Below are 16,881 nucleotides of genomic sequence, written 5' to 3' on the forward strand. Positions count from 1 at the left end.
ACCTGCTTTTATCAATGCGGCCATTATTACATAGGGTATTAAAAAAGAACACCCATATTCCAACCTAATAAATCTATTCAGACAAACACATATGAAAAGTAATAACAGTATATCAAACTAAATTATTTCTGAAGTCATTCAGATCACCTAAACCTAAAACAGTCAAAAACCTTAAACTTCGTTTTTTCCACACTTGATTGCCTTAACACTATTCTTAATTTATTACCCTCATAAGTAAACATTGCCAACAGTCTCACTTTAGATTAAATCACAGAATCTTGTTGGTATAGAAAAAAATGGCAGTTATTTGTGTACTTTAACCGATCTTAGTCTCGAACGCGCATATTCCAAATGCTGCTTCGGCGCATACCGACCGTCGGCCTGGCCACCGAACTGAATTTGAACTGATTAATTTGGACGCCGGCGCCTAATACGTTCTGAACTTCTTTCAGTTCATTTTCTTCAATGTAACCGCCATGTACATCCAAGTAGTTCAAGTTGGCTAATTTCTTCAGAGTACTAAAAATATATTTTTTTAAGTCCTGACAAACCACCGGAATGCTATATTTACTACTTACAAAAGAGCTTTGTAAGGAATCAAATAGCAGCGTGACAGAGACACGAAGTTTAAGTTATCCAGTAGTATGATTTGCTTTATTGTCTCTCCAGTAAGTGCTGTGCAGTCGGACAAATCAAGTTCCCTTAGTTTTGGACAGCTACTAACCAATGAGGTTACATCTAAAAGTTAATACAGTAGAGTTTATGCAAAAATAAAAACACTATTGAACTCACAAGCATCAGACATTAATTTACGACAACCTGAAAAATTCAACCTATCCATGGTTGGTGGTAAATTTTCACATACAAATTTAATTGCGCTGGAACTTAAATAAGTCCAGCCAATGTTCAACTCTCTTAAACTGCAAAGAGAAAAAATTAGCTGAAAAAAAGAAATTAATACCTTTAGGGACTCTTACTGTCTGCAGTTGGTGAGTAAACTCCTAAGTCCATTAATGTGAAGGCCAAAACACATGGTAAAATTAATTACTTCAATGTCTTTGTTAGCTGAGAGAGCTATTAAGACATTATCATTAACTGGGACATTCTCTAAACTTAATTTTTTCAGTCTATCACACTTATTAAAGAGCTCTCTGAGACTATCTGTGGATATGTGAGCCATACTTAAATCTAAATACATTAGTCTAGATCTAAAGGTTGGTGAGAAAGCTTTAGAATCTGGTAGTATTGGCTTGTACATGATCTACAAAACCAATAATTAAATTATAAGGTTAGTTACAATGATGAGTTAAGAAAACCTCTGATTTAGCCAATCTTAAAACAATCACTTGTTTGCTTAAAATTATCCCAAGCACTCCTGCATTTAAATGCTTGTTTGAGACATCCATTCTAGTCCATAAACTCTCATCATGAGTGAGTCTATGAAATCTTTTACAGCACAATGCAATGTCCTTCAGACAACTTTTAGACAACCATCGAAATATTTGTAATATAACTTCATCACTCAGGTAATCAAAGTAATCTAAAATAAAAGAGGTTTTAAAACTTGAAATATTTTAAGATCTTAATAAAACATCCTACTATTTTTATCTGTGGGTTTTATAGTTGGTTTTCCTACTAGCAAACTATCCCAAGCCCCCTCAGACAATTTACATAATGACTCTTTGGTAAGGGTTGATTCTAATACTGTTAGCTGCAATAAAATGGTTATTAGAAGTACTATAACTGTTTAATTTGTTACTTGTTTTCCGCGGGAATCCGGCGTCATTGATGCACAAGACACGTCCACCGCCACCAAATCATCTTTATTGAAAATTGAGTCTTCATCAGTGACTACATCCTCAGAATCACAATCAAGCCGTCCTATTCCGTGATCATAGACCTCATGGAGCACCACCTCTCTGTTGCTTAAAGTCCATAACGGCCCCTTGGAATCTTCCGGTTCGTGAAATCTAGCACGTTTCCTAAACAAAGAACAGTCCAATTTTCACTCATTTGGTAGTAAATAAACTGGCCATGACTGAAAAGTGACTTACCGCGCAGGAGAACCGTCCACATTCACGTCCACCGGTTGTAATACGCCTTGTTCAGACATTGTTTTACGAATTTTTTTCTAATAATTTTTCATTTCATATTAAGCTTTTCCCTCCAACAAAAATTGGCATTAGTGTATGCAAAACTGCTTAAGACGGAGAAATAAAATAGAGTGAGGTTAGGTTAAGAAAGAAATATTGACGTCTGACAGTGACAATCAGCTGTTTTAATTGGAAATACCTTCGAGCAAAAAGAATCAGGAGGTAGCAAATACCCCGTTTGTGCATTAAGCGACCGAGACGGAAGTCGCCATCATTGTCCCCCACATTCCACATTCAGCTACTGCGCAATTGAATGAAACTTCCGAAGTTAATCGTAAAACAGTTTTGTTTATATTTGGTGGTACGTGAAGTTAGCTAAAAACCGCAAAGATTTGTTGTTTTTGTTTGTTTTGCTTTTCGGTCCGTTAAAGGTTAATTTTTGCAAACTTAAATTACTTGAATTATTATTGACGAGTGGATTTGTGAATAGTGGGCAACAGCAGATTGATTAACGTCACTGATTTTCTGACAGTTTACGGCCGCCATACTGAACGATTTTTGTCCTCCTCTTTGATTGCTATTGCTCCTTCCTGCTATATTTTTTTATTCATTGGTCTTAATTACTCCTAACCTAACCCTAATCCCTAATCTAAAAACACAAAATATAAACTTTAATGTTTATTTTTATTTACGTTTTCCTTATATAAAATTGTAAATAGCAGTTTAAAAATAAACTGTATATAATTTTACTTATAAAAGTGATTATATTTCGCAACTCATTGACATACTAAAGTAAAGAAGCGCCTTTAAAGCGAAATCAAATAAAAAATGAACTCATTAAAAGTGCAACAAAACAGCTTCAAAAATGAAAGTTGGACTGACGATTTGCCAGTATGCAAAAACACCGGCATAGGATTCTCGATTAATCAAGTATACCGTAAAGACGGCCATCCACAAGAAGACCATCCATATGAGGATGACAGTTCCCATTTTTGCTTCAGTGATGATTTTTACTGGTATGCTGTGTTTGATGGTCATGAGGGCAAACGAGCGGCCGATTTTTGCTCGCAGCGGATGGCTGCTGAAATTTGTTTCTCGCAAATCAACCACAAACAATCAGATGAGGAGGTGAGAGAACTGATTCGACAGGCTTTTGCCACAGTAGAAACTGGGTACATGGAAACTTTGGGGGATATTTTGGCTGAAAGGACCAGTCTACAATATGATATACCAGATGGGATGAGTATGTATCAAGCTTATAAAACTGTAAGTATTAATTGTATACTTACTTTTGTCAAAGTAAATTTTACAATATTTGAAAGTAGGTAGGTATGAAAAATTCAAAGCACAAAGTGTTCCATGGTTACTTTTGGCCTCTATTTTTAACATGTTTATCAAAAATAACATAAATTATTTAATGCACATATTATTCAGTCCACATGAAGAAAACATTATGAAATGGGACTTTTTTTGGGTCAAAATTAGGTACCAAATATAGTGGACCAAATAAAGCATCTAAATGGCGAGTTGGCATCAGGAACTGCAGTTGCTGTGGCCTTAATATGCAATAACAAATTGTTTGTGGCTAATGTAGGCAACTGTAGAGTACTCCTCTGTCAAACAGATACTAATTCAGTGCTTAAAGTTGTACAGCTCAGTATTGATCATGACTTAAACAATGAAGATGAACTGCTGAGACTTTCTCAAATTGGGATAAACCCAAATTCACTTAGACACTGTAAATATTATTGCTTTTTATGCTGAAAATTAAACATTAATGGTTTGTTTGTGTACAAGGCTCCCATTTGGGCAATCAGGCGAATACACGCTGCTTGGGCAATTACTGTGTCAAGGGAGGTTATAAAGACTTTGATGATTTGTCCAAAGCTACACAGGAACCTGTCATTGCTGACCCTGACATTCACGGGGGCATCATATTAGATGACTCTTGTAGATTTTTACTTCTTATGACAGCTGGTTTGTATAAATCAGTTGAAGAAGCCATTGGGTCTGACCAAGTTAACAAATACATTGCTCAATGTGTGGTGGAACAGGTCAGTGTGTTTCTATTGACAACTTAATTGCTTATCAATTATAATTCTTATAGTTTAGAGAGCAAGCTACTTTAACTGGGGTAGCCCAAGCTGTGGTGGATAGAGTGGTTCGTTTACACCATGACTGGTACATGTCAAATTCTTTTAATCCTTCTTGCACTCCAAAAAGGGAAGACATCACTTTAGTATTGCGCAACTTTAACTTTCCCATGCCAAATGCAATGAAATCACCCACAAAACCAACAGTGCAATTTAATACACAAGTGATAACTAATACAAACAGTTCCATGCAAAATACATTGACAAACTTGAATACAAACACCACTGTACGCACTAATACCACAAGCAGTTCAGATGCAAAACCTGACTCTGAGGATGAAATGGGACCTGATCAAAGAATACCAGGTTATGTGGATTTCAGTGACTTTTATAAAAACCTAGAAAAGGTGCATAAAGATGGTACAGTACCCAGTTGGTTGACTTAGTGTTTGTTACTTGTATTGTTGTTATTTTTTAATAAATTAAACTCTAACTTATTGTCTACACCTGTTATTTTAACTCTGACATTTGGAACTTCTCTCCAATATTTTCCACAACAGACCTTTTCTACCATATTTTCATTGCCTTCAAACACCCACTCATTCCATGTGGTTATCAAGTTAGTTACAATAATTATAACATTTAGTTCTATAGCAATATACCTCAAAGTATTAGCTAAATGATTCAGTAGATGATTATTTTCTACTGGGTCATTTGAGTTTAGAGTCAACACTGAAATTGAATGGATAATTATTAACTTTACATCCAGTCCTTTCTTCAGTTCCTGTATAATATCAAATAATGTACTTATAAGTGTGTACTTGCTAGGAATGTGTTGTACCAGTAATTTACTTAACATGTTTATGATTTTTGCCTGAAATTTTCAATTGCAATAGAAAAGCAATGTCTGAATGAAGTGTACCTATAAAAGCTACCTGATTTTCCTCTTTTTCATCAAGTTTTTTCTTCAGTTTTATAGCAGAAAAATCATTTTTAGTGTCTAAAAAGTATGCTCCATGTCCTGCACTAAGCACATTGACAATGATAGACAAAACAATTTCCAGTTTGTGAGACTCTGCATACCCACAAAGTTCATATACAGTCCCAGTGATTAGACCTCCATCTATTAGATCATCTAGCCTGTAATTATTAATGTAATTTCACACAACATGTTACATTAGTGTGGAATATAGTTAAACACCTTGGTATTCCAGTTGACAGTAGCACAGAATGTGTCATAATTTTTTGATAATACTTTAAACCATTGAGTGGCAAAGCTGATGCATTTTTAGCTAAATATTTCTTTACTTCTACCACTTCCTTAAATTGAACTTACTTATGTATCTTCTTCATTATTACAATACAGTGATACTTACTGAATATGTAAAGCCTGAATAATGCTCCAACATTCTGTTTTCTGACTTTAAAAAATCTAAAATCGTACAAACACCGTGATGTTTTAATGCCGCAATTTTATCTTCTTTCAATAACGCGTGTGTAGTGACACACAACATTTCAAGTTACGTATTTAAATACCATTTAGTGAAAAACTACCCTAGTATTTTTTTAAATTTAAATTTTAAGTTAGGTTAGGTTAGGTTTATGTGTAATGTAAACAAAATAATTCTTGTTGCTTATTTTAAGCCAATCAGAATTCTGGTTCTGGTTACAATTGCCACTCCGCCACTCGTTCAATCGAGGGTCAGCCAGATTCGTTTTCAAGCTCCATGGAGCGAGTAGAGCGTTTTTGACGTCACGATGACGTAATTTAGCAAAACTGTAATTTAAGTAATTGTCAAATTACGTCATTGTGACGTCAAAAAATCTCTGCTCGCTCCGTGGAGCGTGAAAACGAATGCAGCCTTCGAGGTAGTTTATACAGTCAATTGTCATTTGATGGAAAAGTTGACGTTTATAGGGAAATTGTTTATAACAATAAATATTCAAAATATTCGGATTTATTCCTAATTAAAGTTGTTTATAAATATTTCATTTATTTAAGAGTGTTAATTATGGCTAATGTAACACAAATTAGCTTGGAATCGTTACTGCGTAAGCTATTAGCTTTTTTTAATAATTACAATTGTTAATTCTTTATTTTAAGTCAGAACTACAAACCCCCATAACCCTTCTATGGATACAGCAGCCCTGAACGCGTTATTTGCCCTAATAAATAAAGAAAAAGATGGACCAGCCATAGGAGTAAAAGTCATAGCCTCAAGACTACCAGCTGGATCTGAAAAAGAAGTTCTTTCTACTTTAAATGTTTTGGATTCATGCATGTCCAAGTGCGGAACTCCTTTCCAAAATGAAGTGGGAAAGTTTCGGTTTTTAAATGAAATGATCAAGCTGGTGTCACCTAAATATTTGGGCTCCAGAACACCTTTAGCTGTAAAACAGAGAGTTTTACAGTTGCTATATTTGTGGACCTTAGATTATCCCAAAGAAGTGAAAATAAAGGAAGCTTTTGATATGTTGAGGAAACAGGGAGTTATTCGTAATATTCCCAATCCCAATATCCCTGAAGAAGCTTTAGGTAAGTTGTCTTTGTGTGGTAATTTTATTGTGTGAGGTAGTAAGTAAGGTGTTGAAGTATAATAGCTGAGATTTGTCTTTTGTTGAACTAATCTTACTAATTGTGGTATTGGGCTATTATTCTCAGGCTATGAGTGCAAAAAAGGCATAACTAATTCCATTTTTCAAGATGAAGAAAAATCTAACATTTTAAGGAAATTGTTGCAAAGTAAAGATCCTGAAGATATTCAGGCTGCTAATTGGTTAATTAAAAGCATGGTGAAGGAGGTAGTTATTCTAACAGCTTGTCTTTAACACTCATAAGAACAAAATCTCCCTACAAATAACTATTCTAGGATGAAAAACAGTCTGATCTGAAAAGTAAAACACTCACTGAACTAGAATCAGTGCAGAACAACATTAAACTGCTCAATGAAATGATTGGTTCCTACAAAGATGGTGATACAACCAAAAATGAACTGGATTTGATGAATGAGCTGCATGACAATTTGGTGCGATTTAAACCAAATTTGAAATCAATGGCTGATTCAGACAAAAGTTTATCTGCAGATTTACTAGGTAGTTGTAGTTCCTAATTTTATTAAAAAAAATAAATAAAAGCCATAAATGTGAGATCATAAACTTTAATTAGTGTAAATGATATCCAATAGTAATGAATAGATATGTTATCACTTTTTTTGTGAAGAAAATAAAAAATGTTCTTGAACTAAAAGGATATTAAATAAAAAGCCAGAAAAGTGTTAAAATAACTCTTGTTTATGGTCTTATTTTAGCATTGAGTCAATACAGATACATAAAAATTAAATTTTAGATTCTGTTTTGAAAACAATGGACGATGTGACTGATTGTTTGAGTAAATACAGCCAAGTGGTGTTTAACACAAAATTGCAAAGCACTAAAAGTAACTTGGCCTCACTTTTAGAGTTAGACCAAGAAAATATAAGGTTAAGTGCAGCCTCTCTTATTCAAATAGGGCACTTTAGGGAACCTAAAGGCAGTAGTATGGATGATTGTTCTTGCAGGTTGGTGATTTGATATTTTCACATTTGTTTTATTTTTTCATATAACTGTTGTTATAGCAGTCATAATGGTAGTAGCCAAACAAGTCAAGTTAGTAGTATCACTTCAAAATCCTCAGTTGATGTACTTTGTGACGTGTTTGCTGGTTTGGGGGACGAGTCAGAGGATACAAATATTTTAAAGCCTGTTGCTGTAACAACTAGTACTGGTAAATTTATCATAGTGTTATGTTAGTTTGGGGTTAATGATGTTTTTTTTAGAAAACATTAATAAAGATAGGGATAAAAGTTTTAATAAAAACTTGAAAGCTTTGGAGGATCTTGATGTTCTGGGGGCGCATTTAATAAATGAGAACTTACCGTCTTCTAATTATCGGTAAAAATTCTAACAATTTCAACAATCCAGTTTAAAATGTATGTATGTAAACAGGGGAGAGAAAATTCCAATGAATCTTCTAACAAAAATGAATGAGATAAAAAAATGCCAGCAACAAGCAAAACCCAACAAACTAGATATTGAGTATTTGCTGGACAGCAGCAGAAGTTCTGAAGAAGAAAATTTCAGTCAAATTGACAACACCGATGATTGTTTGGTTGATATAAGTGAAGAGAAACCTAACATTAACCAGAAAAACAGCGACGTTGAAATTCTCCCGTTTATAAAAGTGGAATCTGGTACTTTTATTAGCTATTGCATTTGGTTTTAAGGGTGTGTCTAAGTGTAATGGGATTTTCAGATCGAATTAAACTGAAAGATATTACACTAAAATTGGAGGATATTCGACCGTCTTCAAAAAAGTCAATTGTCGCTTTAGAGGATAGAAATGGTTTAACGGTGTTGCTACACAAGGCCGCGGAAAGCCCAAGACCTTTAGTTACTGTTTATGTGATTACCACTGTTAGCAAAAATGATTTGCCATTAAATGATTATTTGTTTCAGGCCCTGGTTCCAAAGGTATAATTTTTTTTTAAGTATTTTTAGATAAAACAGTTGCTGATTTCTTTGTAGGGTTGTAAATTGAGATTGCTACCACCTTCGACTACAGAACTTCCAGCGTTTAATCCTTTTCTGCCTCCGGCAGCTATTACTCAAATAATGTTAATCGCAAACGAAACTAATCTCATCGATATTACCTTGAAATTCGTAATTAGTTACGTTATAGACGATGACACCCTTACCGAAATGGGAGAAGTTAATAATCTTCCTTTAGATATAATCTCAAAGTCATAAAATGCTTTGCTATGTTTGGGTCTGAATGTAATATTTATAACTATATGCTACTATTTAAATTTAGTGACACAATTAATATTGATAAGTGAAGCTATTAAGGCTACTTAGAAAATTCATTAACAATGTCTTTTGGTTATGTAACAAATCTGGTGAGAAGTAATAATGGTCCACACTGTAGGTACACTTTTTGCGCTTGTCCAAGATCAAAACTTGTAGAGCCTGATTGATAAATCAAAAACGACTGGATATTAGTGAAGAATTAGACTGAATAATGTATTCATGATAATGCATGTTGTGATTGGTATTGAATAATTTATATTTTTTTGTACTGTCTTTTTTTTTGTTAACTATATTTTACTATTCTGTTTTGTTTTTTAATGATTTCTACTGCTTCTACTGTAATTCATATGCAGCGTGGAATTATAGGTGCTGTGAATTACCAAGTAAATGTGTGTTGAATAAACTATATGTAGAACAATTTAATTGTTGTTTCTCCACGTATATTTGGTGATAAAAATACGCGTAATTGCCTCTACAATAACAAAATACATTCTGTTAAATCGTCTTTATTTAAATGGCCTTGGTATCTCCATATAATTTTGTGCAATACCATCTACAAAGATAATATAATCTTATGAACTCGAGCTTTCTAACGTCAGTTGCCTCATCAGCTTAGTAACTATACTAAATAAACTTGCTTACTTTGGATCGCAAATATTTTGCTGGGGGTACAAGATCCTTTTTATTGCTTAATTGTTATGGATGTGTGATTTGATAAAATGACCTTTGACATCGTATTTCGAAATGAGTTTTCCTCAGTGTTTTTTTCTGTAAATACTGGTTGGCTGCTTTATAAATATGCAAAATGAGGCGAAACATATGCGTGAAAACCAATTATTCCACTACGGTCAACATAAATAATATATAAAAAAGCTGGTATTACTATAACGATTTCATTTTCAGTTCAGATCCAATCGAGATTCCTCCCCTTGCCCCCACACAATGGGTACCTATATTGTAGTTTTAAACCTTTTTGTTCGCTTTAACTATTGTAGTATTATTACCTGTCGGCCTTAAACTTGGGATTTGAAGTTCACTTTCGTCATTAGCTTTCCAATAGTCGGTCAGTGCAAGTTGTGAAGGTTTTAGTTATCCTAAACAAAGAACAGAAATCAATAAATCGCGGTTTTTTTGACCCCGAATCCATTTCCTTAAGTCATCATTCAGTGTTCACTCAGTATAGTAGAGCAAGTCAACGTTTATTGGGTCTGAGTTTCTTCTTAATCCCTGAATAATTACGACAACGCATATATAAACGCTGGAATTGTTGTTATTCACTTTTATCTGCTCTGATAATAATTATTCTGGCTTTTTGCCGGGATTGATTTCAAGACAGTTCAGTTGTTTACCAGTGAAATATGACAATCAAACATTTTAACATTTTTCAAGACACAGGAACGCAAGTTTTGGCGGCAGTTACAGGTAATAATTTTATTCTAACTTAAGTTATTCTTTGTGTTAAAATAGAAATGTGAATTTTTAGGAACTTTAGTGGCCGCCTCTGATGGAATGTCCTTTGGATGGACATCCCCTATGGTTCCGTTTCTATTAAGTAATGGTACTCACATTGAAACTACAGAAAAACAGGTTAGTTCAATAATTACATCAATTTAAATAATATTTTACTTATATTTTGGTATAACACACAGCTCCAAATAAATGGTCACTTCTTAAATCATTTACAAATATGCTTTTAATGAAAACAGTATATTAATTTGTGTTATAGGCTGAATGGCTCGAAACAATCTCCTTGCTAGGAGCGTTGTGCGGTCTGCCTTTTACGATTTACTTCGTGGATAAAATAGGGAGGAAAAAGTCTTTACAACTGGCGGCCGTGGTTGTTTTACTCAATTGGATCGGCATCGGCCTGGCCAATAAGATCGAGTACGTTTTTGTGGCCAGGTGAGTTAATAATAATAATTAAAATCTAAACAAAATGACCAAACGAAATACGGTTACGATTGATTGGATACGACTGATTATTTGGTCTGATAGTGAATTTGTCTTAAATAATTTGATGCTTCCTGTTGCATAACTGTGGAAATATTTATTATTTATTGTTCGTTCTGGTCTAGCAACTACAATAGAGAATAAACTTTGACTTTTATACTTGAAAAACTTAATTTTAAAATTTTTCAAGGTTAGTCGAGCATTTCTAAAAAAATTTATTAAGGTATCTAATGTTTAAATAGTTGAAGAACTATAATAATTACATAAGCATTTTCAAAGATTTTTACATACTCATGCATTGACTTTTTTAGATTTTTCTCTGGAATGGCGGGCGATATGTCATTCGTAGCCGCTCCAATGTACATAGCCGAAATAGCCGATTCCAAAGTAAGGGGATTTCTCTCGTCGATAATCTATATCATGATGCTGATCGGGCTTGTTTTAGTTTATTGTTTGGGGCCTTTCACCCCTTTTTATGTTATTCCCATAGTCGGCATCGTTATTTCAAGTGCTCAGTTGGCAATTTTCTCATTTCAACCAGCCAGTCCCTATTATTTACTGTATAAAAATCGGTAAGTGGTTAAGATTGCACATGTAAACCGTTTCGTAATAGATAGTTTAGGCCTGATGAGGCCAGAGAAGCGTTGAAACGTCTTCGGGCGCCTGGAGCCGATCTGGATGAAGAGCTGAAACAAATTTCTGTTGGCATCGAGAGGCAAAAACAGGAAAAAGGCAGACCGCAAGATTTGATTTTGGTTCGAAGCAACAGGAAAGCGATCGCTATTATGACAGTTTTGAATATAGGTACGTATACAGGTGTGGTAAATCCAAAAGCGACCATAGGAAAACCGTGTAACCGACAGAGAAACGTAGGTAATTGCATGCGCTGGAGAAGGACAGAAAACGAAAAAAATATCAAGTAGGCCATATTTTTAGCGCGCTGTTGCCAAACGCCGTAAGTAAGTTTGTCGAGGGTATTGAATACTTACGGCGTTTGGCAACAGCGCGCTAAAAATATGGCCTACTTAATATTTTTTTCGTTTTCTGTCTTTCTCCCGCGCATGCAATTACCTACGTTTCTCTGTCCGTTACACGGTTTTCCTATGGTCGCTTTTGGATTTACCACACCTGTATGTAGAACTTTCAGTAGTTCTAGTACTCTAGACTGGACTTTGTGTCCTTTGCCTTGTCGCTAAAATATAATGCATCATTAATATTGTACCTAATCGAAAATAAATACACAATTAAATAACCATTTTTATTTTGTTATTGCTAACTACAACATTTTTTGTTTTTATTTCAGGACAACACATGGCCTGCATCAGTGTTATGTACATGAATTTACACCCCATTTTGAACGCTGCCGGCTCGATTTACTTGGACAACAATATCACCGCTATAGTGTTCTCTCTAATTATGTTATCAGCATCGATCTTTGCCTCGTTTACTATCGATAAATTCGGTCGAAAAATTATTTTAATTGTTTCAAGTGTGTTGAGCGGTCTTTGTCTTCTCGCGTTGTCGGTCTATTTTCATTTGCAATTTTTAGATATTAACGTGTCCTCAGTATCTTGGATCCCAATAGTTTCCGTTCTGATTTACGCGGGAGTGTTCAAATATGGTATCGGACTAGTGCCTATCGTTATCACGGCTGAAATATTTCCGGCTAAGATGAAAGCACTGGGAATGACTGTGGCGGACGTAATGTTTGTAATTGGCGGGCTTCTATCCATTCAGTTGTACCAAGTGTTGCATAAGTTTGGGATGTACGTACCATTTTATGTGTTTACCGCCAGCGCCTTCTTTGTTGCTTTGTATTCGATGTTTTTTATTCCCGAAACAAAAGGGAAGAGTTTGGAGGAGATTCAGTTGATGTTGAAAGGCGAAAAACTAGATAAGGCTAGGAATAGTGACAAGAAAGATGACAACGGTAGTGTGACCGCAAGTGATGATGGAAAAGTGTAGCGGTATTATTATTCAAGATTATTTAAAAACTTGACAGTTTTTTTCAAAATAGCTGATAGTACAAGTAATAATTTATTTTAATAGTTATGCTCCTATAGGTATTCGTAATATAGACTTTTTTAAGAACCAATAAAATTCATGTGTCCTCAGTTATTATACAGTGTTAAAAATGAATTAGTTGGTTATCATCTGAAAGAATGTTTCATATTTCAAAAAAGAAACATTAACATAAACATTTTCCTAATTTAAAAAAGGAAAAACATCACTTTCACTAGATTATTAAGATACAATCCTAAATAATGCATACAGGGTGGTCCAAATTGATTGGGCACGGGCCTTTGCTGTCCGTTAACGGACGGTGCCATATACTGATATGACTCCGTTTTTCCGTGCTAGTGAGCGGAGATCCATTTACTTTGCAACGTGCCGTGACGGACAAATGGGTGAGAACCTTAATTCAACGGTGGAAAGTACATAAGAAATAAGCTCCAAAGTGTCATATACAATGCAGTCGAAAAGTGCTCCCTAGCGGAGTTAGGACATCTTAGGGGTGAGCCACACAAGTTTATTAATTAAGATAAAAAAACTTTTTTCTTGGGGCATATACTTATAGTGCCCGCTAGCTTCGAAAGGGGGCACTTTATACCATAGTTTATATGGGCACTTTAGCGTTTTTCTTTTATGTACCCTTCAGTATTCTACAATCAATTTGAACCACCCTGTATAGTTACAACTATAACAAAGACCTCTCAAAGAGGATTATTAGAGATCATTACGAAAAATTGCACTTATTTTATACGTAGTAAGTATACCTATATGAAAGGTGTGGAAAATTCAACATTATTCATAGGAATAATAACAATTAAAATTTAAAACTAAAAAAATGTGTTGTTCTTTGGTAAAATTCACAGTTACCGAATCTACAGAGTGTTTTACAAAGTATGATGATTGTTTTAGTGTAATAAATGCTATTGCACGGTATAAACACAAATTTGGTACCTGTATATGTCATAAATGAGTATCGATTCCTATAAGAATAAATAACAAGAGTCCAAGTAATCACGTGACGGTTATAATGAAACATAAACTCCTTAAGGAGTCCGAGGCATACCTCAGAAATCCATGTCGGGCATAAATTGTTGTTGAGCGACCGAAGACAATTCCATGTCAATCGGTTTCGTATCGTCATACAAAGAGGGCGCTTCGCAAAGGATTGACACTGTACCTACCAGTGACGTAATCAGGAAAATCCAGAGAAACAGACGATCCAGAACCATGGCGACAAAACCCCAATCTTGATCCTCCTACGAATAAAAAAACAAGTTTGTTCTTTAAACAGGTTTTAAATGTTCAAGATGAAGTTTAACCGCATTGAATTGATCCTGCCTCTGGATGTGGCGCTGTATAAACATAACGTTGTGGATAGCCTTTTCCAGTTCGAATGGGTATTTTTTACGATTGCCTGAGTCACTTTCGTCCAACCCAGAAAACACAGATGGCAGTCCGTTATAACCCATTCGACCGCTTAAAGTACCAGCAAATCCTCTCAATCTACAATTTTTTAAATCTGCTATAACATTATTCAAGTTTTAAGACGAATTTTAGTTAATATATACTTTTTTTTCTTACCTAGTAGTGGTAGTTGAATGCAGCCCATTACAACCTCTTCCTCTATTCAAACTCGAACTAGACGACGTCGAACTGGAACTGGGCGATAACGCTTCCAATTCCCTAACTGTTTTTCCTTGAATTCTTATCGAAGGAATTTTTCTGGCCGCCAATTCAGTCAGTAGGTCTTTAGGCACTCGCATTAACAGTAACTTAGGAACAGTTTTGATGAAGAAACTCCTCACCCAAGGAGCCATTTTATGGGTGCTCGGTTTGCGATAATGCACGTTTAATATGATGATGGTTATTACTACCGAAAAACCTACCATCACCATGGTGAAAAGAATATATTTTCCTAAAAAAGACCAAAATACCACAATTGGTTTTTTTTACTATTTTATATAAACAATTTATTCCTACCTAGAAGTGGCATAGCTAAAGAGGTTGAAGGTATAATCTCGGAAATCAAAAGAAAAAACATAGTTTGAGATAGCAGAATATTTATGCACAGGGCGATTTTTTCTCCCGAATCCGCTGGAAGGTAAAAAACTAAAATGGACAGGTACGAAATTCCCACGCATGGTACTATCAAGTTTACGGTATAAAAAAGAGTCTTCCTTCTTAGAGTGATATTAAAAAAGATATCTGCAAATAAAAACTAAAATAAACCTATAATTAAGTACTTGAAACGTGAAAATAACCTGGATAAGGCTCATCAGGACAACAGGGGTAGTACTTTTCGTGCCTTTCAGCTGGCACTGCCAAAATATCCCATTCGACGCTGGGATAGTATTCCCGAAGGTCGATTCCCACGTCCACAATGTCTTCACCAGGTTTTTGATTTATATGTTGAAGGTCTATCTGTATAACATAATATGTTAGTCATATTTGAGCTTCTGTGTACCTATATGGAGTAGCAAGTGGTTATTTATTATAAAATTTTAAAATATCAATAATTATTGGACTATTTTTAGCACATTTGGATAAAAAAGAAAACACTATACCTGACTGCCGTAAGTCCAACTTCCAAACTTCATAAAGCAAGTCTGCTGATCAAAGGGAAAATACCGCACATCAATTTCGCAGGACGATTTAAAAATGGCGGGCGGTGTCCATTGAATTTTACCATCGTACCGCAGAACAGCCTTTGTCATTGTCGTAATAATGTATTCACCATCGGCACTGAAACAGTCGTAATTGATTGTAATGTTAAAGTTTTCAATTTATAAAAGTACTTGTTGTAAAGCAAGATGTCTGGTAGCCAAATGTGTTCAGATGGGACGTACAATTCGGTCACTCCACCGTATTCCGAAGGATTCCAGTTAAACTTGTAATCGTACCATTCCTGTTTTTTTTTACAAACACCCTGTATATTGTTAGTTTTTCTCAATGTGGAAAACTTACGTGTTCAAGCCAGACGTTGGTGGTAAGAATTTGATCCTTTAAGTTCTGTCCAAAACATATAGACATTTTTTAAAGAAATACTTTGTATTATATTGATACCACTGCTTACCAATTCGATGAGCTGAGATAGTCTCAAACCCAGCTTGACCAGAATATTAGTGGAATGGTTCCGGACTGGCCTAATTAATCTGTTATAATTACTCAACAGGTCATCATATAGCCGTTTTGCATCCGGATTGGTCGATGCATCTTGAATATTGACACTCATTAACACTATCACAATTACCACCAAGTTTTTTAAAATCATTGTCCTGATTTTCACTGTACGCTAACTTAATTTTTTTTTCGGTTTTATATTTCAACTACTCCCATGATTTTTTTTTCAATAAATTATACTTGCAAATCACTAGCGATGAGTATTAGAACTCATCTCGAGGTTTTAATGCAAAGGAAATTATTACTCACATTTTTTGATTTATACATTTACTAATAAGGCGCGGTTAGGAAAGTAAAAACATCCAAAGTCAAAAATGTAAGACTGGATGCGGAGGGTTGATGTTCTCGCGGCCTGGATGATACTGCAATAAAATCGATAGGAGGCTGGATCAGATGTTGCGCACAAAACGGATAGTTAGTGCATGGTTGTAACAAAATTTGCATGGTTCAAAGGAAAAATTTATTTAAACAGAACAAACTCAACATTAAAATTTTCTAAGATCTAAGAAGCAAAAAAGAATGTAAAAAACGCCATAATAGTATTGGGTGTTAAATCTTGCACCTGCCGGTTTAAAGTCTATCATTATCCGGCCATCAACCAAAATTTCGAAAATAATCATTTACAACACACCCAATTGTCCTAGAATATAATAGAGCTAAGCCGATAATGATACGTTGCCATTTCACAGCTTGAAAATACCCTCCGT

At 34.8% G+C, this 16,881-nt stretch overlaps 6 protein-coding genes across 9 annotated transcripts; 3 read left to right on the top strand and 3 right to left on the bottom strand.

The window, feature by feature from the left end:
• Nucleotides 1–57: 57 nt before the first annotated feature.
• Nucleotides 58–2,241, bottom strand: LOC145728548 (S-phase kinase-associated protein 2-like). Its single transcript, XM_081978885.1, has 8 exons — nt 2,055–2,241; nt 1,760–1,982; nt 1,600–1,711; nt 1,317–1,540; nt 978–1,261; nt 793–920; nt 579–738; nt 58–519 (listed from the first exon to the last, which is right to left on the bottom strand). The coding sequence occupies exons 1-8, from the start codon at nt 2,111–2,113 to the stop codon at nt 327–329; spliced, it is 1,383 nt and encodes a 460-aa protein (XP_081835011.1). The 5' UTR covers nt 2,114–2,241; the 3' UTR covers nt 58–326.
• A 508-nt stretch (nt 2,242–2,749) lies between these two features.
• On the top strand, nt 2,750–4,690 carry LOC145728549 (TGF-beta-activated kinase 1 and MAP3K7-binding protein 1-like). The gene is made up of 4 exons (XM_081978886.1): nt 2,750–3,359; nt 3,579–3,831; nt 3,891–4,147; nt 4,201–4,690. Exons 1-4 carry the CDS (start codon nt 2,922–2,924, stop codon nt 4,630–4,632), a joined length of 1,380 nt encoding a protein of 459 aa, XP_081835012.1. The 5' UTR covers nt 2,750–2,921; the 3' UTR covers nt 4,633–4,690.
• On the bottom strand, nt 4,383–5,813 carry LOC145728550 (DNA repair protein RAD51 homolog 4-like). 2 transcript variants are annotated; one of them, XM_081978888.1, is made up of 5 exons: nt 5,563–5,813; nt 5,388–5,506; nt 5,122–5,326; nt 5,028–5,060; nt 4,383–4,970 (listed from the first exon to the last, which is right to left on the bottom strand). In XM_081978888.1, exons 1-5 carry the CDS (start codon nt 5,698–5,700, stop codon nt 4,629–4,631), a joined length of 837 nt encoding a protein of 278 aa, XP_081835014.1. In that variant the 5' UTR covers nt 5,701–5,813; the 3' UTR covers nt 4,383–4,628. The 2 variants fall into 2 exon arrangements, with proteins under 2 accessions (XP_081835014.1, XP_081835013.1); XM_081978887.1 differs by having other exon boundaries at nt 4,383–5,060; nt 5,563–5,811.
• A 256-nt stretch (nt 5,814–6,069) lies between these two features.
• LOC145728545 (ADP-ribosylation factor-binding protein GGA1-like) lies at nt 6,070–9,454 on the top strand. Of its 3 annotated transcripts, none has more exons than XM_081978879.1 (10): nt 6,070–6,238; nt 6,291–6,722; nt 6,849–6,988; nt 7,057–7,279; nt 7,533–7,743; nt 7,804–7,949; nt 8,002–8,116; nt 8,171–8,415; nt 8,478–8,695; nt 8,750–9,454. In XM_081978879.1, exons 1-10 carry the CDS (start codon nt 6,199–6,201, stop codon nt 8,969–8,971), a joined length of 1,992 nt encoding a protein of 663 aa, XP_081835005.1. In that variant the 5' UTR covers nt 6,070–6,198; the 3' UTR covers nt 8,972–9,454. The 3 variants fall into 3 exon arrangements, with proteins under 3 accessions (XP_081835005.1, XP_081835006.1, XP_081835007.1); XM_081978880.1 differs by having other exon boundaries at nt 6,891–6,988; nt 7,801–7,949; XM_081978881.1 differs by having other exon boundaries at nt 6,076–6,238; nt 7,801–7,949.
• Nucleotides 9,455–9,878: 424 nt separating this feature from the next.
• Nucleotides 9,879–13,081, top strand: LOC145728547 (facilitated trehalose transporter Tret1-like). The gene is made up of 6 exons (XM_081978884.1): nt 9,879–10,453; nt 10,515–10,618; nt 10,758–10,933; nt 11,293–11,553; nt 11,604–11,785; nt 12,285–13,081. Exons 1-6 carry the CDS (start codon nt 10,390–10,392, stop codon nt 12,944–12,946), a joined length of 1,449 nt encoding a protein of 482 aa, XP_081835010.1. The 5' UTR covers nt 9,879–10,389; the 3' UTR covers nt 12,947–13,081.
• A 536-nt stretch (nt 13,082–13,617) lies between these two features.
• On the bottom strand, nt 13,618–16,553 carry LOC145728546 (acetylcholine receptor subunit alpha-like 2). The gene is made up of 9 exons (XM_081978883.1): nt 16,068–16,553; nt 15,959–16,003; nt 15,790–15,899; nt 15,559–15,736; nt 15,256–15,415; nt 14,975–15,199; nt 14,576–14,909; nt 14,314–14,497; nt 13,618–14,250 (listed from the first exon to the last, which is right to left on the bottom strand). The coding sequence occupies exons 1-9, from the start codon at nt 16,263–16,265 to the stop codon at nt 14,059–14,061; spliced, it is 1,626 nt and encodes a 541-aa protein (XP_081835009.1). The 5' UTR covers nt 16,266–16,553; the 3' UTR covers nt 13,618–14,058.
• Nucleotides 16,554–16,881: the final 328 nt, after the last annotated feature.

The sequence above is a fragment of the Ips typographus genome, linkage group LG4 (genome assembly GCF_016097725.1).
Source record: "Ips typographus isolate SLU linkage group LG4, UJ_Ityp_2.0, whole genome shotgun sequence".
NCBI classification, from domain to species: Eukaryota; Metazoa; Arthropoda; class Insecta; order Coleoptera; family Curculionidae; genus Ips; species Ips typographus.